This window comes from Aythya marila (genome assembly GCF_965140915.1).
Source record: "Aythya marila genome assembly, chromosome: 8".
Taxonomy (NCBI): Eukaryota; Metazoa; Chordata; class Aves; order Anseriformes; family Anatidae; genus Aythya; species Aythya marila.
The window spans coordinates 31,902,149-31,926,588 of NC_139049.1; the positions used below are offsets into that span (position 1 = coordinate 31,902,149).

At 43.8% G+C, this 24,440-nt stretch overlaps 1 protein-coding gene across 1 annotated transcript in view; it reads right to left on the reverse strand.

The window, feature by feature from the left end:
• Positions 1-12,055: 12,055 nt before the first annotated feature.
• NEGR1 (neuronal growth regulator 1) overlaps positions 12,056-24,440 on the reverse strand; it is a 241,092-nt gene continuing 228,707 nt past the window's right edge. Inside the window, exon 7 of the mRNA XM_082765786.1 lies at positions 12,056-15,357. Coding sequence (XP_082621912.1) covers positions 15,233-15,357 — 125 coding nt within the window. The 3' untranslated portion in view covers positions 12,056-15,232. The remainder of the gene's footprint in view (positions 15,358-24,440) is intronic.

Here is a 24,440-nt window from a genome sequence, read left to right on the forward strand (position 1 = left end):
TGAATTAATTCCCCACAATATGTAAATGTTGTATCTGGTATCATAGTCATTTTTATCCCGTGTGCAGTGATATGCATTTTCATAGTGCTGTGCAAATTAATGATTTTGTTGACATTCATGTAACTTGTGTCACTATATTAGAGCCAAGGCTCTTTGGTGGTGTCAGTGGTGACAAACCGGGAACAGACTGGAAGATTCACCACCAGTCTGCTGGGTCCCTGTTTTAACTTGTTCTTTTGTGATGCTCTCCATCAATTACTCTTTACATAGTTGACCCAGTGATAAGGCCTACAGACCTATATCCATACTAGAGACTTGCCCCTGTGTTTAACCCTTGTTTTGCAACTGCATATTGCCAGGGAACTCCTGTGTGCTCCCTCTAGGTCTGCACTTGACACCAGAACACCTCTGAGATGTTCTAAGAGGTGCTGGGGACAAAAAAAAAGACTGGATTGCTTCCCCTGACTGAGTCTGAGCTTGTCGATGTATCTCACTGCTCATCTGTGATGCCGGGGCTCGGGGGCAGAGTGCGAAATGTGTGTGCCTTGTAGCTGGTGCCGAGGACATCCGAAGGCCGAGCAGAGGGAGGCAGGGAGGCCTCCCCTCCCCAGGGCAGAGCTGGGGCTCTGCGGGCCGCCTGGCACCACACGGGGTCAAGGTGCTGTGAGCACCGGCAGGCAGGCACCAGGGCAGGAGACCAGGCCCTGGGAGCACAACCCGCGGCCCAGCACAGCCCCCATGGCCCCGCTGCACCGAAAGGCTCGAGGCGAGGGCATGAGGTCCCAGCACGGACGGTCCTATCTCCCTCAGCAGATCCTTTTGCATCCTAAAGGGTGGTTTTAGAAGCTATTCTGACATACGTGATGACTAATTTCTCCGTTCAGTTGACATTTGTCACATCTGTAGGGAAATAGCCCTGCCCAGTCTGCCAGGCCTCCCCAAAGCCAAGCGCAGAAGCGAGCAGGGGCTGCCAGGCTGCCTTGCTCGGCTTCAGGGCAAAGCGATGCAAATTAAAGACATAGCCAAAATGAAACAATGCCCCATGCCAAGACTTAATTGCACCTCCTACAAGAACTTGTGCAACCCAGCAGCAGATCTGGTGAACTTGGATTGCCCAAGCTCAGGTTTTGGACATGCTGAGGACCCTTTCCATAGATACACAGGGGCAAACCAATTTACCCACTGTAAATGACCACTGTTAATTCTGGTGACAGGAAGGAACAGATTTTGAAGGCCACGATATACATCAGTAATACAATAAGAAGAGGTTTTAGAGGAGAAAAAGAAAAAAAAAAAAAAAAGAGAGAGAGAGATTTTGTTTTTTCACTGCTGTAACTGGATGATTAAATCACCTAAGGGTCTTGCTATGTGATTCTTGCTTTTTAGATAAAAAATGCCAAGCAATCTACGCTGGTTTAGGTTGAAGTATAAGCTTTACATGGTATTAAATTTATAGATCAGGATTTCTTTGAAGGCTAGCTGACTGGTCATTTCGACCTTATCTAAAAGACATTAGATCAAACTAAACAGAACTAATACAACCACCTGATAGCCAGAAGATCATTAGCAGAGCGGGTCTGCCTTGATTTTCACTCTAATTGCTGCTCTGGCTGTGTGAGGAGGAGGCTACATGGCACTGCATCTCCCGCCGGGGCGGCTCCTTATCTCGGGCAATTTTTGGAGTGCATGTTCTGTGCCGGCTGATCGCATTGGAAAAGCCAAAGGATTGTGGAGCCGAGCGCTTAGTGAAAGGAGACACATGCCCGTGCAGATGAAGTGCTGAGATCTGTGCCTGTAGCAGCCCACTTCAACAGAACGTGCTGAGAGATTTGTTCAGAAACAAGCAAACAGATCTTGCCAGCACGATTGTGTTGCCTTCTATAGAATAATGCTGCCTGGATACCGTTCTGGCAAGCCATGAATCTCTTTGTGATTTCTGATTACACTGTAAATCTCCTTTCTCATCTGTCATAAAGATTGATTTTTCCTTTATTGTTTTGTCAGTATATGGTTTTATCTCTTCAAGCCCCTTCTCTTCCCCTCCATCCATAAACTGACATTTTGCTGGGAGTGAGTGTTGTTCCGCTATCGTACCGTGCGGCGCTCTCCAAATGAGTCGTGCAAATTAGCAGCCACCATAACGAGTCATGGCCCGTGGTGCCCAGCACAGCGTGACCTGCAGCCTGCTGCCTGTCGTGGGCCTGCTCACCATGGGTGCTCCTCGCCCTGCTCCCGGGGGCCTGAGTGTGCAGCGGCAGCAGGAGCACCAGGGCAAGGGCTGTGGCTGTGGCCAGGTCCCAAGGGCGCTGCTTTGACCATGTCAAATTACTGCCTGTACCAGTGAATCTACTGGTTTTCTTCTGCCCATTACTGCAGGGTAATGTTCTACAGGGGGATGGCATTTAGACCCATCCAGTGAATGAATCCACCAACTTTCTCTATTCCATCCACAGTGAATTCTACTTGATTTCCACAGATACAAGAGACTTTGATGAAAAGATCACCTTTTTCTATGGATGTAGGATGAGCAGAGGCAGAACACAGTGTTCATAAGCCGTGGCACAGTCTCTGCTACGAGTGCTGCTAATTGTACTATTAGTTATGCAGTTTTAAGCAGAGGCACAATCACTCAGTCCACAGCCTTAGCACACAGCGTACGAGCTGGCTGCTTGTGATGGCACCTGGAGGACTTCTGGCCACGTGCAGGCTGTGCTGTAAATCACTGGCCTTGTTTGCTATGCTCAAATTCTCTGAGAGAGCTAAAAATTTGGCATACCATTGATTTAAAGCAACTTTCCGTTTATAAAAATGCATGTGGGACGCAGACATTAGAATAATAAATTCTGATGCTTTAAATCTCTATGAACCATTTTATAACTAGAGCTATTTCACAGCCCTGGGATCTCAGGTGAAGGGAGAAAAAAATGGCCTGTGCCTGGGCATCCAGCTCAGCTGGGCAAGTGAGCCTGAGCAAGCACTGGGTTAATGCATTAGCTGATCCGAAACCTACCCAGGGTGACAGCCAGCTGCTGCATGCAGGATTTGCTCGGGATGAGTGGAGGAGAACAAGCCCTTCGCCACCCACTGCAGTGTCCCCACACCAGCAGCACCCTTCCGTGCGGGGACAGCCATCAAGCAGCTTTTTTTTTCTTTTTTCCCACCTTATTTTTTTTCCATTACACTAAGTACTAGGCCAGCTCATGTGTTGATGTGAATCTCTCCCCCAGTTTTATATGCATATTGGAGCAGATGTTAGACATGTTAGTGGAGAGGCACGCTGCAAAAGGCTTTATGATGGTGGGACACAAAGCAGGCCAGCTGGGGGAATTTTGGCAGACACTAGCAGGAGGCCCACCTGTACCTGCCCCTACCTGACTTCATGGGTAATGAGGAAAGACCTGCTTGCAGAGATACATAAACCCAATCAATCCACCTTTGGTTTACTTTGCTTCCAGCCTCATTCTTATTCCTAGTAAATCCAAGCCTCTTCCATAGCAAAGCCATCGCGCACCTTTCTGTGCCTCAGCGCATCCACCACAGCCCCCTGGAAGGTCACAGCTGTGGTCACATTTTTTTTAGGCAGATCCTCATTTTCTTAATATGAGAGATTTCTAAAGTTAATTATGAAATTTCTAGTATTAAATATTCAGGAACACTTATTTTTGAATACCTCAGGTTTAATTTAGTTTCTCTGAAATTTTAATATCTTGCTTTAATATTTAATGTTGCCCTGACACGAGTATAGAAATTTAAAGTCTATTCTTTGAATGAAACAAATCTTGGATTTTTATATGGAAGAGGATGAGATGGGGAGGTAAGGGAAGGGTCTGTCTTACATGGATACAATTCTCTTTTCTTTTTTCCTAACAGCCATTGCAATATTTCCAAATAAACTTCTTTTTGCACTAGTGCTTTAATGTAGACTCAGGTATGCAAAACATTTTCCTTTCTTCCCTGCTAATTATCAAAGACTGCAGTCTTTCAAAAGCTGGCAGCCTATTTTGGCTCTTCTGTGCTGCTCACCTATCAGGCAGTACCTGACCTGCACCGTATTTTGCACCATTTGCAGTTAGGTCTGGTGCTGAGTTTTTGCCAGGGCTGCATGACATGCAGTAGGCATGCGGGTCTGGGCAGCAAAGCGGGCAGCAGCCTGCTCTGGATGCTTTGTGGGTGGGACTGGCCGCATTGTCCTTGCACACTGCATTTACTGGTTTGGGGCCAAGCAGGTCGGTGCTGCAAGCACCAGGTAGTTGGCAAGGGGGGCGAGTGCTGGGGCATGGCTGTGTGTGTGTGTGTGTACGTGGGGGGCACTGCAGGCTTACTCGGTTCATATGTCAAAGCTAAAGGCTTTCTTAGTTATTAAAATCTGACTCAACTCTTTCATGTGTTTTACAGCAGATTACCTTCAAAAGGGAAGCATTACTTTTTTTTTTTTTTTTTTTTTTTTTTTTTTTCCAGGTTAGCTGCCTAATTAACAGGCACCATTAATTTGTGAGCTGCATTCAAAGTGAAATGAGTAATAAAACCTTTGTGAAATTTTCTAAGAATCTGCGTTAGAGTCAAGATGTATAAAAGCTCTTGGAGAAAAAATCAGAACCTGACGTGGTTTAGTGCTTAAAAGATATAGGCGAGCCTGTAGCTGGGTGAAAACTGAACTTGTCTTGGAAGAAAAGGCTTCTTTTTATGGACAGAGTGTGAGACTTGCATAGAGGATTTTGCTGCTGTGTTGTTCAGAAGGCATGGGAAAAACATCAGCTAAAGGTGAACGAGCCAAGTTGCTAGGTGCTGAGTGTCAAAGAGCAAGAAAATATGTGTGAACATGCAAAATAGCAGCAGGATTATTATCACAAAGGCTCTCTGTGGAAAAGAACAGGATATAATGGGGCTGATTTTGAAAAGCAGTTTTGTCCAGTTCTGTGCCTGCAATTTTATATGAACTCATAATGCTGATGCATCTTTATGGCCACATTTTATGCACTTAGGTGATCACCTACCCAGCTTTTACTGCCAATCAGCGAGGTTTCCATGGGCCAGATATCAGGTACCATTATTCACGGAGTGTAATAGCATGCACAAGTAGGCTCACAAGTTAACCGGACTTCGTGCAAGTACGACTTGCGCAGATGAGGATGTCAAACTTGCTGCAAGCCTCTGTCTATGCTGCGTAATTATTTGTGACAACTAGGTATTATTTTCAGATCTGAGGACACAAAATCAGCTAAAGCCATTTTAAATCCCTGGTAAACAACTGCACACACACAGAATGCATGTGGCTTCTTGCAACCAGTTCTCAGCATTAGCAATAGATGATAAGCATCTCTCTGGCCACACATTTACCAGTGAAGCTTGAAGAAACATTGACGGGACTGCTTTGACTGCTTTGCATGCCATCGGCACCTATTTCAGCCCAGACTAAGCACAACACACCCAAGAGATCTGCACTCTGACTTTTGGGTCCAGGTCTGTGTCAGGCTGGATAACAGGGTGTGGGCAAGAGCATCTCTAAGGCCTCACTTCCCACAGTGGGAAAGTGCTCCTCTGGGATCAGGAAGGACATCACACAGTGCCCGGAGACACCCATTCTGCAGCTTTTAGGACTCTGAATCTTAGTTTCTGAGAAGTTCTTCAAAAGTGAACTCCAAACCCTTCAAACAGCAACCTCCTGCAGCTGATTCAGAGAGGAGATCAGCTGCAGCCCAGGGTACCCTGGCAGGAGCGAAGCTGGCTCCTGGGATTCACTGCTTGCCGTGGCCCAAAGCCCTCTCCTTTATGCTTGGTTTTGCTCCCTTCACTTTTTCACTGTAGCCTTTTATGTCCTGCTCTAAACAGCACCTTAAGGATCAGAATAAAATTATTCTCTATGTAGCATGAAGAGTTGAGTGTTCTCGTTTCTGAGGTGACCCAAGAGAGGTGCAACGAGACCAAGCTGGAGGATGGAGCAGCGTGGTGCCAGGAGATGGCAGGAAGCTTGGAGCTGCTGTCCACTGCTTGAAGAAAAGATGCCAGATGCAATGTTTTATTTAACTAATTGCTATTTAATGTGTGTGTGTGTGTGTGTGGTTATTTTGTGGGGACATGCATTCAGTATGACTAACCGGGTGTTTTCTGGAAGCAACCCACTGACGGGAGGGGAAGGGGGCAGCTGAAGGAGCAGCTGTGTGCTGGCTGTGCACAGCAGGGTGCTCCTGTACAGACAGGCTGGAGGTGGGATAATGGTGAACTTGGCTTTGGGAGCATGGAAAAAGGGATCCAATGAAAGTGAGCTGCCTTCTGTTCTTGCTCCCGTGTCAACTTTGCTAAGACAATCTTGGTTCAGGATTTGTCCCTGTGAGAAGACACCTCTATTGGCGAGTCAAGCCAGGTGAATCAGAAACAATTTGAGGCTTGAAGAAGTTAAAAAAGTGAAGACTGCCATGGTGTGATGATGGAAATTCATTAGCTCCTGGCTGAATAAGTACCTACGATTCTCTTTTAATGTAAGAGCTCTGCCAGCTTGCAAAGGAGCAGATGTGCGCACAAGATGGATAGTTTCAAATAGTCAAAATACAGTTTTTTTTCTTTAGTGATTATCTTTTTTCATCTCAAAAAAATCCAGATTGTGCATAGTCTGGAAAACAAAACAACAATATTTGGAGAGAGGGAGTGTTTATTTAACAGGTGGCTTATTTAGCAAATGGTTTACTCTTATAAAAATAATATTCCTGTAGTATTCTGCAGCAGTGATTCAGAACATATGAGAGCGGTGAGGCGGTTTTTTGGGTTATTACTTTATGTGGGTTTGGGTTGTTTTAATTAAGAACATCTGCGGGAGCGCTTTGCTAAGTGCATTTGCATATCTGCTGTAGATTCAGGGCTGGGAGCTGCCCCCTCCTTGGAGCAGCGCAGGAGGTGACAGCAGGTGCCTGTGGGCTGGGACAGCGCTGCTGGGTGAGCCTCCCAGCGCCGGGGGTTAAGCTGACAAATCCATCGCAGAGATTGCCAGGGGACCACGACAGCCACCCTTAGGCATGGACCTGACATTGGGATGCTATTGCCGACAAGCAGCAGCTGGTCCTAGGGGGAAAAAGAAGGAAGGGGCTGGCGCTGAGCTGCGTGCTGGGTGCCAGCCCCCTGCCCAGCTGGGCAGCACCTGCCTGGGGCACCAACCTGGGCCGGGCTGAGCCATCCTTGCCTAAGCACGGCACCGCTCTTTGCTCCTCAGTCACCCACTCTCAAACCTGTCAGTTCTGGCAAGGGGTTTGGTTTTCTGGAAGAAAGTGCATGGCCCCTGCAAAGAGCACTCTGCACAAGCCAGGGCTGTGGCTGGGGAGAACAGCCTGCGGGGTCAGGGGCTTCGCCTTCAGCCCCTGGCACGGACCCCATAAGGGGTCTGCCTTGGTGACAGAGGAGGTGCCATCGCATGGACGAGTGGAAACATGTTCTGTTATGGAATAAATACATATTCCTTATACCTCTTCTAAACTGGGCATGATGGCTGTGCTGCAACTTGAGCTATTTTACTAATACTCTGTTGAAAAGTAAATGATAATTACACACAGATTTGGCTCATTGCCTCCAGGAGACTTGGCTTTTGTTTTAAAATGGTGCCTCTCTGCCTTCAACAAATACAAACCATGGGGTGTTTTTTCTCCTATGCTTAATTTGATCTTACTAACCCTTCCAAACACTGCCTGATGAGCGGCTGGGTGCTACTGAGCACCTCTGCACAGCCGGAGGGGGTACCTGGCCTCAGCCCCTCGGGGGGTAAGTTTCTGCCCCGTACTCTCTGCCTGTGCCAGGGGAAGAAGGCAGGAGTTCTTCCCAAAGAACTTCTGATTTATTGCAACATTAAAGAACTTTTCACAAGTCACAGGTTTTGCTAATAGTGTGAGCATTACCTGTAGGCAAAATGCCTTAATAATCGAAATAATGAACACAATAGTTGAAAGCAATTATTAAGCTAACAGCCCATGACAGCTAGCTGTTGTGATTCACTTTAAGACTCCATCCCTGTATTTACCATTATTATTTGCCATTTACCACAATGGTGTCATGGGTTTTGGATGGGACAGGAATTAGAAATTAAGAACTTGTTTGGGGAGAGTGGTTTTTTTTGTGCCTGAACTGGCTGACCCCCTTGTTGTCAGTGCTCATAGGCAATCCATGCTAATGCAGATTGTCTTAGATGAAGAGCCTAGCAGTAATAATTGCACATTTCACCATATGCTAAAATAATTACTTTTCACAACCATCAACTTGATGAAGAAACAAGGAAAAAACTGCATTTCAAGACCACAGTTTATCAGAAAAGCAAACACATTTAGACAGTAAAGGACAAGTCCCGCGCTGTCCTTGCAGGGGTCTCAGCCGAGACCAGCAGAACCCCAAAGCCTGCCTGTGGGACAAGCTGGGCAGCTAACACAACGGGCCCATGGGTCACACCTCGTCCCCTGCCAGCCCAGCGCCCCGAAGCTGCCCAGCAGGCGAGGAGGGCCTACTGGAGCTGTGCCCGATCGCAGCCAGCTCACTGTGGGGCCAATGTCACCTCCAGGGGACCAGGCACAGTGCAGCAGGCACGGCAGGGATGCAGGGATATAATCTATATTTAGGTGAATGAATCTATATTTAGGTGAAAAGAGCTCAGAGCCTAATCACTTGGGAAGATTTCTACACCAAATGCCAGCAGACCCTCCTCCTCCTCCTGTGCCGAGGGGAAGCAGGCGCTTTCTGCAGCAGTGGGCCTGATCTGCGACCTTCACGTGTTTAAACGTTTCAGAAGTATTTCAGTCAAAAACTCTCTACCCCTTTCTGTTCATTAACCTTTACCAGAGTGCTAATTCTGCATTCAAATCGAAGGTCAAAGCCCTCGGCCAAGGTTTTTCATTAGAGCCAGGTGCCTTCTGGCAGACCCTCTGGCGAGAGCCATCACAAGGGCAGAGCTCTGCGGCCTCGCAGCCACCGTGCCACCGCCGCGCTTCCCGAGGGCCGGGTGTGAAGTCTGGCCTGGGAGCAGCTGCTCGGGGAGCCAAGATGCTGGGGGTGATTAACTTTCTGAAATTAATTTAAAAAACGTACTCTCTTACATTATGGTCTGTTGCAAAAAAGGTGCTTAAGGCACTGAAACAAAGGCTGGAAAACTTATCCAGACTCCCGCGACAGAAGTGACACCCTGTCAAAGGGGTGGATGGAGACCTGCACACTGCACCCCGCGCTGGTGCCAGCAGCACTTACGTGCCCGGCATAGGGAGCGGGGTTTGGCTGAGTCAGGTAACCACCACTGAGCTTTCGGCTTCGTGTGTTAAACCAGCCCTGTTAGAGAAACACGGGGTGTTTCCTCGTCCCAGCCACCTGCCAAAAGCGAGGAGCTGAAAGGGCAGTGGCAGAAGGGAGGCATTGCCCTGCACCCCGTGCAAGGCCGTGACAGCAGATCTGGGAGTCAGATAATGCAGGAAAGAAGCCCTGATGAGATGAGGCACAGAGCAGCAGAGCAGCACACTACTTGCACCTTTGCTTTAAAAAAGAGGAAACAACAACACATGGAAGGGCTTTTGGTGGTGGATGCCTCAGCAGTGCAGCGGGGCTGGGCTGGAAAGGGCAAAACACTTCGCTGCTATGTTATTGTCACAACATTTAACTTTGCAGCCTTAGGAACTAAACCAGGCTTGGTTGGGAAAGGTTTTTTTAGGGATACCTGGAGGAAGGCGGGATGGGACCATTGCTCTCTTTAATCGGGCTTGTTGCTCACCTACAGCTAAAGCACACGGCTGTGTCTTCAGCTGCTTCAAAAGCTTTACTCGAACATCCCATAAAAATTGCCCCGAATTGTGCCTATGGGGAAGGGGCCACGTGCCAGGAGCACCACCAGGCGTTCTGTCCTTTTGCTATCAATAAGCATGGGGTGAAAAACATACATGCACGTGCCCTGTCGAAAGTAATTAGAAATGATTCAGAGGACCTCAGGATCCTTAACACTAAATCCCTTTTGTATAGGAAATAGTGGCAAACGAGATCTGTTTCTTTCCCAGCCCAAGCTCTCAGGCTTTGTAAAAGCCTGGGGGAAGTGAGTTTGCAGTAGCTTACTCTGAAGTTAACTTTTTTTTCTTATTGTAATAGATGTAAAAAGGTCAAAGTTAATGAAGAAAATAGTGAATTTGAAGTTCCGTGGAAGAACAACCCAGTGCTTTTAGCAATTCACTTAAATGAGAGAGGAAAACCAGTTCCTTTAACATTTTAAAGCTTTCGTAGCCTAATGAACCGTGCTACCTCCCGTAGCTTCTACAGAGCCGAAATTTCCACGAGAAGCTGTCTCATTAGCATTGAGTGGGAGCAGCCTGCCCAGCTCGCTGCGGCTCCCCAGGACACTTCACCTCTCGCGCCCGCACGCCCCAACGGAGCACCGCTGCCCGAAGCGATGCGTCAGGAACGTTAAACACATCTAAATGACTACACCTTCGGACCCGAATTAATCTCCCTGTCGAAGAGAAAAGTGTACTTTCGTGTCAGGAGGAAAAAAAAAAAAAAAAAAAAAGGCGGGTTGGGGGAGGAGAGAAATGAGCCTGCCATCTCGCCATTAGACACATACCAGAAAACAAGGCTGCTGCTGCTAAATGACATCTTTAAGGTTTATTCTCACTTGTGGTTCACATTTAAGTTGCTGTCGCTGAGGTTAATGGGAGTTATGTGCTTATGACTGTAATGGTTTTGATAAGTGGAAAAGCTGATGTTATTGCACATAAATCGCATCATGTAATGTGCGAATTGTGTTTCGGTTTTGGCTGAAAAATAATAAAGAGAAGGATGGATGTGCATTAGGAGAGAAGAGATTTTGCCCTCTAGATACCAAATATAATATATATCATCATTACAAGCATTTTTTATCTGGCAGCATAAAAAAAAAAGGTTTGGAGGAATAATGAATACTTTCATATTTGGAAGATATGAGGGGAAATTCCTGTGGCCGTAGTGGCAGCAGCAGCAAGATGTCCACTCCCTCTCACCTTCCTCCAACTTTAAATTTTGGGAAATGTAATTTATTCTGCTAATGGGGGCTCAGGCCAAGACAGGATGGAGAAAGCTGGAGAGCTCCGGAGGCGAGGCTGAGCAGGGACACAGCAGGAGGACAGGCGGGGATGGGCAGTGCCGTGTCCCCAGGGGCAGGAGGTGGAGGGAAGGAGAAGGTGCTGGGCTGGGAAGGTGGCTGCAGGTTGAGAGCGAGCGAGCTCTTGTGCCCTGTGACCACGCGCGGGGGGTCTCGGCCCCGGGGCTGCCCCTGGCCCAGCCTGGTGCTGGAACAGCTCCGAAAAGGGGGCCGTGCACTACCAGGGCTAGAGCTAAAACTTCATCCTTTTCCTAAACTTCCTCACATATGTCAGCTTATGCAAGAATTTTAAAATTAGTTAAGATTATTTTAAAAGAAACTGAATGTTTTTCTTCACTTTTTTTTTTCTTTTTTTTTTTTTTTTTTGAAAGAAACAAAACCTCCCATGGCAGGCTACGAAATATGGATTATTTACCTCCAGACTGGGCACAAAGCTGATCCAATCTCAGAAGTAAATGCATATCTAGTCTTTAAGGCATATTGTTTATCCATGTAAATACATATTTTGGTATACACATTCTTTATAACACAGTTATGTGGAATAAGCAGAGATTTTGGTAGGCGTAACATTTACCATTGTTGGTCTAGAATGCTAACTCTGAAAATGTGCAAAAAAGCAGCTTTTCCTGGTGATGGTTTTTAACACTCCTGTATCTTAAAAACAGCACAGTTTCTAAAAAAAATATATATATTGAAAAGTTTAAAAAAAGCTGTTTAGCTATGAGGAGTATATTTCCTGCCAAGTTATAAACCCTTGAGAAACTGCATTTGTTCAAGAAGTTGTGAGACATCCTTTAATTCAGTATTAGTATAATCTGGATCAGCAACGGTATAATTAGAGCATCATTGCTTCTGTGTACGTCACCGATGCAATGGTAATTAGCAGACCTGAGTTATTGCATGAGTAGGAACTTACGGTGTTACAGACTTCGGGGTTTCCAATGTGGACAACGATCTTAATATAAATATTCAGTTATACTGCTTGGAGCTAAGCCATTTATTTTTCACGTTTTAAAGGTGGGAATAAATATAATAATATTTGACCAACAGATATGAACAGTATGGGTTAACCATTTGAAGAAGCGTAGAACATACCATCAAACAGTCGCCTAAAGCAAACGCACCTCACAAACTAAAGGGTGAATGGATTTTGTCAAATGCTGTTGAGTTCAATTGGCAGCAGTCTGCACAGTCTGCGTTGGAAGAATGTCCCAGTAAGTCCCAAACTGCACAATTACCAGTTTACCGCAAGGAACAGGTTAACCGAGGAGCCAAGTTCCTTTATTCAATCAATACTGCCTATAGCTCCGATCCTGCAAAAAATCAAGGCCGCTTATCTTCATGCACCACGCCCTCTGAATTAATTAGTGCATAAAGGTAAGCACCTCTGCCTCTATGTGGGGCTGCAGGATTGAGCAGTCCCGCAGAGCCCAGCCCCGCAGCACCGAGGCACACGGGGCGCCTGCGCGAGCCCGAGTGCACGGGGCTGAGCGGGTGGGTGCGCACGTGTCCGCTGCTGAACACGCAGATCCGACTGGTGTTTAAGAACCTATCTCATCTAAGAAAATGCTAAATGCTATTGGCACCTAGGAATATTTGTATATATATATTTTTTTCTATTTTGGACTTGACAACAATCACGTCCCCACAAATTTAAGTGAAAATTCAGAGCTGGGACCAAATGCCTTGTCCATGTTACCCAGTGGCTCTGTGTCTGCTAACAGTCAATACCTCATTCCTCATTTTCTTCACATTTAATAAAGCTGCTGTTCATTCTATTCTGTTGCTGGAATTGTTAGGCTTCAGATATTAGGAATCACTGAAATGAAATATATATAATTGAAATATATAATTTGATCCAGCCCCAGAATACAACCATCTCTCGGTTTTACATGAGACACGGCATAAGAGTTGGGTTACTTGCACCCCTTTTTCTTTCTTCATTAAACTGTACTGACATGATATCTGCAGCACCTCTGTTTCTTATGAAGGGGTTCTATAACATAGCACTTTAAAGCTGCAATACAAGGGAAATCAGAATATCAGGACTGTGTATCATATAATTTGAATTGGTCTTATACCATTTCCTTAAAGAATTAATTTTGTCATGTTATTCAAGGTTTTGTAAAAAATGCCACATTTCTCAAAATAGTAACTGCTCAGCACACAGCTGCAAATGATATAATAGAAATAGTACAACCTGTCACTGAACAAAAGCAGAGTGACCTAGGACAATTTATTGCCATATTTTGGAGTCAGCATATTTCACTTCATACCCTGCATCTGAGCTAATCAGTAACAACAGGTTCACCACATATTTGCACTACCTTTTAGCATGGGACAGTATATATATTGAGTCTAAGCAAACTCACAATTTACCTTTTCAGAACTGGGATATTTGTAAACTCGATTTGGAACTGCTGCATATGCACAGTACTCATCTGGTATTGCTAGCTACAAAGCCTTATTGTTAGGAGAAAGAATGTCATATTTATAATAATTGTGTCACCTATTAGAGTTCACATACGAAACAGGGAAATAATAACATAGATAATGGTTTTATTATTGTTGTCAATAGGAGATCTTGTATTCAAAGGCTGCTGGACACAGTCATGTCCCAGCAATTTACACGGATGGCATTTTTAAATTCAGCTGTAAACTGTGAGCAACATTTTGCAATGATGCAGTATGGGGCTGCTTAGAAAAAATAGTAATGTTATATGCTATTTTGAAACTTGATCCTTCATTGAGGTTAATGAGAGTCTTATCTTGATAGACTGCAGTCCTAGGAAATCATGTATGAGAACTAAACTGCTGTGGTAAGCTATTTGTACAGTATTAGTATGTCAGTAATGAAGTCCTGTCTGTAAAGATGCATCATTGACGGCAGCATGCAATTCAGTACAATTATTAGAGCAACCTTGTTTTAATATATATATGTATTTTATATATATATTATATATATATAAAATTCTGCTTGATACTTTATGTATTTTCAGATATCTAATATTTAAAAGCATCCTTTATCATTGCTAAATTAGCCAAACCAGTACAAAATTAAGTGCAAGAAAAATACCAATTCACTTTTTTTTTTTTTTTTTTTTTGCCGGTAATATAAAAGGGACAATTCAGTTTCTCACATTTACAGCCATTTAAGAATTCTGATTTAGAATAACTAAGAGAAACCTTCTTACGTTCAAAAGATGTTTCAAAATGATTTGTGTTCTCTTTTGTAATGGGAAAACTAGTTTTTTACAGAGACCATCTACTGCTTAATAGATAGGAAAAAATAAAAGGAATTGGTGCTATCCTTCACTGATTGCCTAAAAATATACATCTGAAGCAGTTCCGTTACCCACTGGAGATGGGAGAGGAGGTTTTCTTTCTAGCCAATAGCACCTTCATCCTCAGTTAGAGATTTGTTATGCTCAAAAGGATGCTTTAGCATTTCCCAAAACACATTCCAAAATTGTTGGAGTGGAAGAGGAAAGTAGTGTTTTATGAAGGCACACCCATGCTGAATTTGCAGGAAAAAAGGAAGAAAACAAAAAGCAGTACTGCACAATGCAGTTATAATACAAGGCTCATTCTTGAAACCTGAATATCATGCTGGAAGAAAATCTAGATATGTGTAATATTTTGAAGAGAGATTTTGAAGGCAATATTGATTTTTTTTTTTTTTTATCAAAAGAAATAAAAGTTTATGTGTAAATGTGGATAGAATGTTTTAAAGAAGGGTACTGAATGTTGTATTGCAGCCTTAAAGAAGCACATTTTTACTGCAATATTCTTTTTCCTTTTTATCTTTTTTTTTTTTTGTAAACTACGGTCTGCAACTCAGCAGACCATGACTGAATGCTTTTGAAAACTTGTAGATTACAAACATGAAATCACAATTAATATCCTCTAAAAGTAATTTCAGAGCTTTCACGTCTTAAAAAAGGACAATGTGTACTGCTTCACAAGGTAATGCAGCTAATCAAAAAAGGAGTAGAATTAAAGTATTTACATAATGAGCAATTCTACAGAAGGCGATCATCCCCACGTAAGCACTGCTGATTATATCCCACGCTGCTTTTAACAAACTCTACCAGATTGGATCCAGTCATCAGCACTTTCAGAGAATCCTTAAAAGCCTTTTAGGGTTCTTTACATTTAGTGCAGAATGATGTTCTTCAGGTAGAATATGCTGGTGAGAGAGGACAGTGTCAACACAAGGTACCAGCAGGAGAACAGGACTTCGGCATCACCGGTGATCCCATACTGGGCTGTACTGGGAGCTGCAAAGAGAAAAGAAAAGGGTTAAGGGAAAATTCCTACTCTTAAACCCCAAATACTTATAATTCAGTACTTCCTCTACGATAACATATAAAGCAGCAAAAGCTTTCTTCTGAAAACAGGAGAAAAGGCTGCAAAAGTAGACAACCCTCCCATGACAATGCTCACTGACTATTACTTGTTGTGTTAAAGAGCACAAAACATTATTAATGCAAACATTTTAAAATGTGAATACTTAACATTAAATGAGTGCTTCATGTTTAAACATCTGAATAATTTATCTGTTTTTAAGTTACTGAGCATTAAATCTCCACTGAAATCAATGAGAGGTGAATGTATTTAGCTCTGTTGGAAAACAACTTGTTTTCTACTTAACTTTTGGAGCCAAAGTTTGAAAGTTTTGCTTAGCCAAAGAGATACACATTTATTGTCAGTCTCTGATGAAACTGTATTTACTTGCTTGAATACAAAGCCTCTCTCGAACTCCTAATTAAGTATTACAGTAAATGCATGCACAAGAGTTAAAATACAAGAAAACAGTGAGGAGACAGACAACCGTCTGCAGCCGCCGTGAGCAGCCGGTGTGCTGGCCCTTCTGGGCAGCACAGGAGAAGGCTGAAGCAGAAACCAATGGTCTTGTTCTTGTGAAATACAAGACAGCAGAAAAGAAAAGGGACGGTAAAACACCCTGCCCAGAGCCCGGGAGCACCACATTACCTCTGCCGCTCACCCACTTTCTATCTAGCACTAAAGCCCACAGACGCACCTGATCTTACACTCCGCAAAGTCAGATGTGTAAACCAAACAAAAAAAAACCGACAACCAAATTAGTTCTTGCTTTTAGAGTTTCACCTTCAGTCAGTTTAATGACTTGCAACCATGACTAACTACAGGACTGGGCACTCCCATTCTCATTCAAAAGGCTCTTTCTGTGATAAACCTGCATGGCAAGCCAACATTTAACATATCAGAAAAAAAAACATTTGATGTATTAGAAAAACCATGATATCAAGCTCAAGCATAGTGGAGGTGGTATTTTGTTTAGCATATTAAAAGAGTTTTCCCAAAGTAAAGATAATTTGAACTTCAGTGGCTCTAAAAGCCAGTGGAAAATTATGTAAATCTGATTTCCTGCATATGAACCACCACTATCTTTGTAAAGCTTATTAAATCATATCTGGATCGTTTCAGCACAAAGGTGTTAGGTGAATTAATGGGAAAAACACATATACTTGTGTAAATAATAGAAAAGAATTATGTCTCCCAAAGCTGACAAACCAAAAGCATTTGATGTGATAGAAAACGGAAGGGGAAAAATCTGGAGAAGTGTAAGGGACTGAATTTGAATACACGGTGGGGGGGCTGTGTTCCCATGGGGAACCCCAGCCAGTGCTCCTGTGCCAGCTCACAGGGACTGGCGCTGGGAGAGAGATGAAGCCAACACTTAAAATTATTCCCCAGCCCTTCCAATACCTGTTCCATTTCTTCACATTTTTTAAGGAGGGCAAGCTGGTGTAAGCCTGCTGTCACTAGGCGCTGCCAATAATAATCCAATGGATAAAGTTTTCCTTAGAGTTGCAGTGGTATTCAGTGTAGAAAAACAAAACCAAACTGGAGCTATTCAGTTTTGGTCCACGAAGGCCTGAAGAGACCCCAAAGGCAGTGCTCTCACTATGGAAAGTCCCCAAATCCATGCCATGCCTACAGGCAATCTGACCAGCAATTGGCCTTGCAGGCTGTTTTTTGGAGCTGCATACCACAGGAGAGACAGGCAGGCTCAAAAAGCTGGGCCATTTTTCCTCACCCACCAAACTGGAACTGGCAGCTGGAAAACACTTGAAGTATAAGTGCAAAGGATGAGAAGCACAGCGCGTACATAACGGTGCGATGCTTCAGCCCTCTGATTCAGCTGTCAGTGGAGACAGCCTGGCATTGCTGGGCGTGCTCTAAGGGCATGTTTTGCAGCTCTGGGCCAGACAGCAGCACCCCTGCAGGGCTGTGCCAGCCAGGGGACCCCTGTGCGGCTGCTGGGGTGCTGCCGATGGAGAGCACGGCTTTGGAAATCCTGCCAGGCTCTTGTGCATCTCCACTTTAATGTGGCTTCTGGGAATCTCCAAGTGTTTCTGGGCTGCTAAGAGAATTTATAAGCAGATGCCTGCCTCTCACTGCTGGTGCCAAACGGATGGCATCAATTACAATGTCATAGTGAGTATGCTATGGCATACAGTTTAAAATGGCATGCCTGGCTCATAAAAAGTCCTGAATATGTAACAAGTTTCTGCAGTTCCTTACTTTCTCATCTTGGTATTCTGATTAACTTTTCCTGTGTCACTTGGATTGTTTTGGTGGCAAAAGAAATTTTTGTTCCCAAATATTAATACAATTTTGTAGATCTCTTGTGATGTGTTACGAACGTTGTACAGAAAACAAAATTACTATTGAAATTTAAAAATTCTTGGTATGATCTGCCTGGCCATTCATCTAGAATGAATAATTATTTTTGGTAAGTAAAAAAAAGTCTTTGCTTTCATTATCGTTGCTATGCAGTGCCAGGCAAGGTCATTTTGGACTTGGACTGGTTACTTTTCATCCTGTTTTTTTTTAGGGATCTCTGTATCACTCTAAAAAAAAGTTTAGAAATTAGCAAAAAGGCTTAAATGCTTGAAAATAGCACAAAACTCACAGCTTCTTTTTTCCCATTAAGATCTTAGCACTGAGCATTTTTTTTATGCACACAGACACACACATATTTGCAGTCTTTATATTTCTACAGTGAGATAGTGCTAGAGGTACGTATGCTTAGTCATTAAATAAAAGCATGGATTATTGGACTCCCTCATTACATCTGCAGCTATCCTAGACACCTCCATAATTCCTACTACCACTACAGTGGAGCACTCTGTTTATAACTGATTTCACAGCATACGAAGCTACGGAGCACAGAGCAAGCAGGAGGACAGCAGTTGGTCCGCAGAGGATTACTGCTCTGTCTGAAGACTCGTTCAGAACAACATCCTGGTAACTGTCTCCAATAGAAACCAAGGTCAGATTATTTGTTCCCCTTGTGCTGATCTGGCAGTGCAAATTCTGCTCCAATCTGTGGTAGAGGTACCATGAAAGCAAGTGAATTCTCATCTAGGAGAAGATTAAAATGAGCTTGATGAAAAGGCTGGTGTTTGGGAATATAATGTCATCCAGCGTTTACAAGATGCAATACATTTAAAACATGTCTGCTTCAGTCATTGAGGGATAGTAAATTATTTTATTGTTAGATTAATCAAAGATAATTTTCCAGATTCCTTGTTCAGGAACTTTGAACTGAATTTTCAGACCAGCTCCATCATGCTTTTCCCACACTACTCCTAATCTGGAAAAGACACACAGCACGTGGGAGGTGGCTTCTCCACTGCCCTGCAGATTTCCCCTTCAGGCTGCCTTCGTCCTGTGGCTCTTCCAGGATTCTCAACACCAGCCATGCTGCTCCGTGTCCCCAGGAGCATCACCTGCCCGCTCTGTGCTGTGCTGCTGCCGTGTCCTGCAGGAGCTCTGCTGGGAGCTGGGCAGTGGCTGGGGCTGCAGGAACCCGTGCGTGCCAAGAGCAGCCCTCAGTATCTGCACACAGCCATGGGCTGCAGGAACTGGGTTAGTGTGCACGTATTGCACTGGGTCCTTAGAGCACCTTTGGGCCCTTAGTACACTAAAATAGTCCTCAGACCTGTGCGAGCAGCCAGTCCAGTTACAGCAGGAACAGAGACAGATGGAGAAAGCTTCTGCTCTCGCTTCCCCTTGCTCTGTAACACTCTGTGCTATCAGCACTGCTCAATAAAGTGGTTCCATTCTCACTGACTGACCTGAACCAAACACCCTGCAGGAGGCAAGGCCCCTGCCAGCCCGGCCCTGGCCCCGCAGCGTGACCACCACAGCGCCCACCCAAGTGCACGCACTCCTTCCTCCTAAGTTACCGGTTATTCCACGCCATCCTAATGGTTTATAACACTTAGCAGTGGTGAAAATGTTTAAGCGTACTCTTCACACAGATAGGATTATATTCCTACATCTCTCCTGGTAGTGAATAAAAAAGAGCAAAGTAATATTATATCACTATCTCTAATTAACACAAGAGATTAGGAAAAGTACTATGCTGATATGTGTAAACCAACATTTGCTAACACCAAGGACTGCATTAACCAGAAATAATTATAAGCTTTAATTGTGATGCCTTGTAGACAAAAGCGTGGACCTCTTTGGGTTGTCTGAATAAGCAAGAGCAATTCTGTTAAATGGATTATGCGCAGAGAAGTTAATAAGCATTTCATTTAACTATATTCAGGTTAATGATTTATTATAGGAAAGCCTTAATAGTTTGCATGAAGAAAGCCTTAATAGTTTGCATGCAAAATTTCAAATATACTGAGAAGACAGGGATAAAGTAACTCAAGGTCAAAGCAGTAAGAAAAAGACGAAGAAGTCTGGGCTGTCAAAAATGTTTTTTAAAAGAGAAGATTGTAAGATAATGGGACTCTGAAGGCTCACTTGAGTCCCACAGATAACATCTCTAAATATTGTGACACTTGAAGTTAGTTGAGGATTTATGGCTTCGGAGGAGCAGGCCGGCAGTCTATAAAAGACTGAATTAGAAAGCAATGGCTTGTGATAGGAGAGGTAATCTGCTCGGAGAGTGTGAGAGCAGGCACACGAGTGTTTTGGCCAAAGGAATGTTTGTCAGAAGAGAAACCGTGCTCTGTGCCTTGCAGGCCAGACGGGATTGCAGGGAGCTTGACCTTGGGAGAAGAAAACCCAAGAGCTGTGTATAGCAATGAATCAGCAAGGACACCAATTTGTCTAGTCTTATGCAAATGCAATCATTCTCGAGGCAGGAAATCTACAGTGATGGAAAATTCACTGGTTAAGTTAAATTGATAAATCTGAACCTTTCAAAGTATCTGCCAGATGGAGACTTTGATTAAGCAGAGCTTTGACCACAATGATACTGCTTGGGAAATGCTGGTAATTTAGGAAAGTGGAATGGCATTCAGCCCGTGTCTGTGGTGGCTGGGGGCTGGAGGTGATGACTCAGAAGGTCCACTCCAGTCTGATGTCCTTGTGTCACTGCTATGAGTCACCAAAATTCATTTTAATGAGAGAGGAACATTGCGTACAGCACAGGCCGAAATCCCCAGAACGCATTTGAAATGCAAAATGCTTATATTTTAAATAAAGGCATACATTTGCAAGAGATTATTTATAAATGATGTATGGTCAAAATGTTTTGCTTATCACAGTGATGGGAGTCAAGAGAAGAGATCAGTTAAGAGCGGTGCAGCCCTACCCCTCAGAGAAGTGAAAAACATGTCATGTAATGGCTCACGGAGCCTGACAAACATCATTACTGGGCACGACAGACTGCAAGACGAGGTGGCTCCACTCTGCTGGGCGTGTTCCTGCCTACACGCAGCGGTCGCTTGTCTCAGTTCTTGCTTACAAAGGGTGATGGCAGGAGCAGGGAGGAAGATGCTGGGGACTGCACCTCGCTGCAGCCTCACCTACATCTGATACGCTGCTCTGCTCTAGGGAGCAGCCACATTTGGTCCTCTGTTAACACCCACACAGCCATTCTCCAGGTCGAGGGGTAGAATTTCATCTTCATATATTTAGTAGGCAGGAGTCACTTAGCACTGCTGAGACAAATACATGAAAATACTTGAGAAATGAGGCAGGCAATATTGCACAGCTATCAGCTAACTCTGCCTGGATGGATTTACTCAACTTCTTCAGCTTCTTCTGACACAGAGCTGTGAGGACACAGACTGCGAGGGCCTTAATGGAGTGGCTTTGTCATTCTCTGAAGCGTGAGTGTTGGCAGAAAGATTCAGAAGCTGAACCCCAAAGAGACTGAGGGGATTGATAATGATAGCAGTTGTCAGGTCCTATTCGTCCACACTGCACACAAAGCTGCTGTTAGATGAAGAAATGTTAAAAAATGAATGGTTTATACTGATTTGTTCCTTATTTCTAATTTAAATGAATAATGCAGCATTTTTGTGTTTTTAGATAGGAATACAAAGAATACAAGATTACTGCTCTAACTGTGAAAGTAGAAAACAACTATTTGTTGCACTAAAATATTAAAGCTTAGTTTGGTAAATACTTGAGATCAATATGCCATCAGCAATGTTTTAAAATGAAATATTACCCCCATGTATGTTTGCATGTATCTTAGTGAATACACAGAAAATAATCACAGAATCACAGAATTTCTAGGTTGGAAGAGACCTCAAGATCATCGAGTCCAACCTCTGACCTAACACTAATAATTTAGGATTTCCTGTTTCAGTCATAAGGACCCCATTTGCAACATGCTCTGTATCTAATTTGATACCGGTACTTGATACTTCTGACTGAGTTCCAATATAAAATGCTATATTTACAGGGCTAAAAAGAAAGAGGAATAATCAAAGCATGGCAATTAGCTCAGCGATTCATCATTGTAACTTCATCAGCGAGGAGATCTTTGCCTGGGAATTCGGGTTCCCTGGCTGTGCAGAGCCAGGTCCGTGGGGCAGCAGCCAGGTGTGAGCTCAGGTGCGATCCCCTCCCTGCCCCCTGCGGCAGGCAGAGCTGCCCTTCCCAGCGCTCCCACTCGGATACCCACAAATAATTCACGCTGGATGTTGTCAGTGGTGAAGTACTGACCTGAAAGCAGCTAAAAAGTATACACAGAAATGTAAAATTTAAGTAAGATGGCTTTTGCTTGCTCATTAATGGGCTGGGGCATGCCTGACACATTTTGCAGTTGTTAAAACTGCACCTCCTTAGTGAACACTTAACAGCTGCGTTTCATTAAGGTGATAGCGAAAGCAAAACCATGACTGATGGAGGTTGTTAACTACGTGCAAAAGGTTTCTAACTGTCTTGATTTCTGCTCTCAAATAACCCTCTGGAACAAAGCATTTCCAAAGTCAGCAACTTCTGAGAAGTGCCTGGGGCAGACCTACTGGTACGTGCGGCATCCCGTGCTCCGGCAGAGGATACAGTCAGAGATGTACCCCGCAATTCGGCAGAGCTGTGTTTGGAAATGTGACTCTGGTGCTGGGAAGAGCTTTGGTGGGCAGCAGCCATGCCCCGTGGCTGCTGACGGTGCCAAGGGGCTGCCCAATCTGCTTGCCTTCAGCATTTTTGCTGTCTCCTATTTGCATCTCCCCATTTTCACTGCCTTTTAGGATAACCCACCTGGGTCAACAGCCTCCCCACAGCCTCTCCCCTATTGACAGCCCACTGCCAACAGCTGTGATAACAACTGGAACCCTAAAAAATCTAATGTTTAATTTTCCAAATTGTCAGTGACTCTTCTTGTGGAAATGCAGGCTTAAATCTGACAATTATTTACAGTAAAACATTTGGTGTAGGAAAAGTAGCATTATTTTAGAGAAAGACAAATTTATAGATTTTCTAACTTATAAATAGTAAGTTTTCTAGATAATGAGTACTTAAAAAAATGATGGTAGTTTGATCATAAGTAAAGTAACAGACAGATGGGCAAAATCTGGGTAACTTAATTGAGAGAAGGTAAGATAACCTTTTCATTCCAATTAAATGGATGCTACTGCTGAAGAGCATTTCACATATCAGAAGAAAAACCCTTTCTAAGGAGGAAGGCACATGGCATAGCTTATAATCAGACAGAAGGTCTGTATAGCTAAAAAACCCTCGATTTTGGACACTTCCTCTGTTACGGAAGTTATAATCCATATGATCCATACAATCTGTTACACACCCCGGTGCACAGCGCTTGGCTGCAGAGCCATCGCCCGTCCACCCGCAGAGGAAGCGCCCTGGGCATCGGTGCCAACGTGTGCTCCTAAAGGAGCTCGGCACCGACCTGCTACTGCTGTAACACACAGCACCCACCGCGGCTGTGAGCATTTTCTGTTCAGCATCTTTTAAGCACGCTGTCAAATTGTTAAGAAACGTGACACAACCCGACCTCCTGCATTGGAATACATTGAATGCAAGCACAATTATACCGCGACTGTTTTCACAATGAAAAGGTATTGTTAAAACTTTATTGCCTAGGTGTGATTTGTTTTCAAACTTGCATTTTAAATTTTAGCATATGGTTGCCAACAGAAAAGTTCCAGTTTAAAAGCAATTATCACGCAGTGGTACCTAAAATCCCCATAGTTATTGCTCGCTCTAATTATATGGTCTTGATGCTGTTCTTACTCCGTGGCTTCTAAGTGTGGGCTTCTCAATGGGGCCAGGCACGCACCCTTTTTGTTACTCCACATTTACATGTTTACAATGGATTCAGATAACTCAGGAAAAATGGGCAATGGTGATTTGGAGAGACTCTTAACAATAGCAACCCTAACACACAAGCCTGTTTGGTAGATAATCAGTGTAAATAATAGATTCCCCACATGCTGCTGTCTATCAAGTTTTTTCTTCAAGCAAATGTCGCTGGGTATCATAAAATCAGAAAAACAGTGCTGCTCAGACAAAGCAGGCTCACTCTAATCTTTCGGATATTACAGACATGCCTTTGTTGCAACTGCAAAAACAAAAACAATTTTAAACCCTCCTACATTGTTGTACGGTGTATCTTTAATGGAATTTCATTTAGACACAGATGGATTTGATCATTTCAAATAAAAAACCTTCCATTAAATAATGCAAAGGAAAAGAGCCCTGCTAATACATTAATGGGATAAACGAAGCAGGCACTAAGCACAGACTGCCTTAATGTTTAGCAGGATAAAATAGTACAGCCCTAACATACCCCATTCCTACTGCAAGTAATATTTCTTAATACCAAGAAGTATTTATGAGGAAAATTACTGTGAAGGAATCAAATAAAATTTGGCTTCATACATCAACCTTTATATTCAAGTTATCTCAAATTTCTTTCCACAGATGAAATGTGCACTCGTATCGGAACAAATGAAGTGTCCTTTAAGAATTTGAGAATTTCTGATGTACACTGGCCTCGAAGGTCAGAGACCACTTCTGGCAGACAGACAAGTACCAGCCACTGTGCTGGGATGAACCTGTGCAACCACGCAGGCTCCACATCTAACCAGGAAAG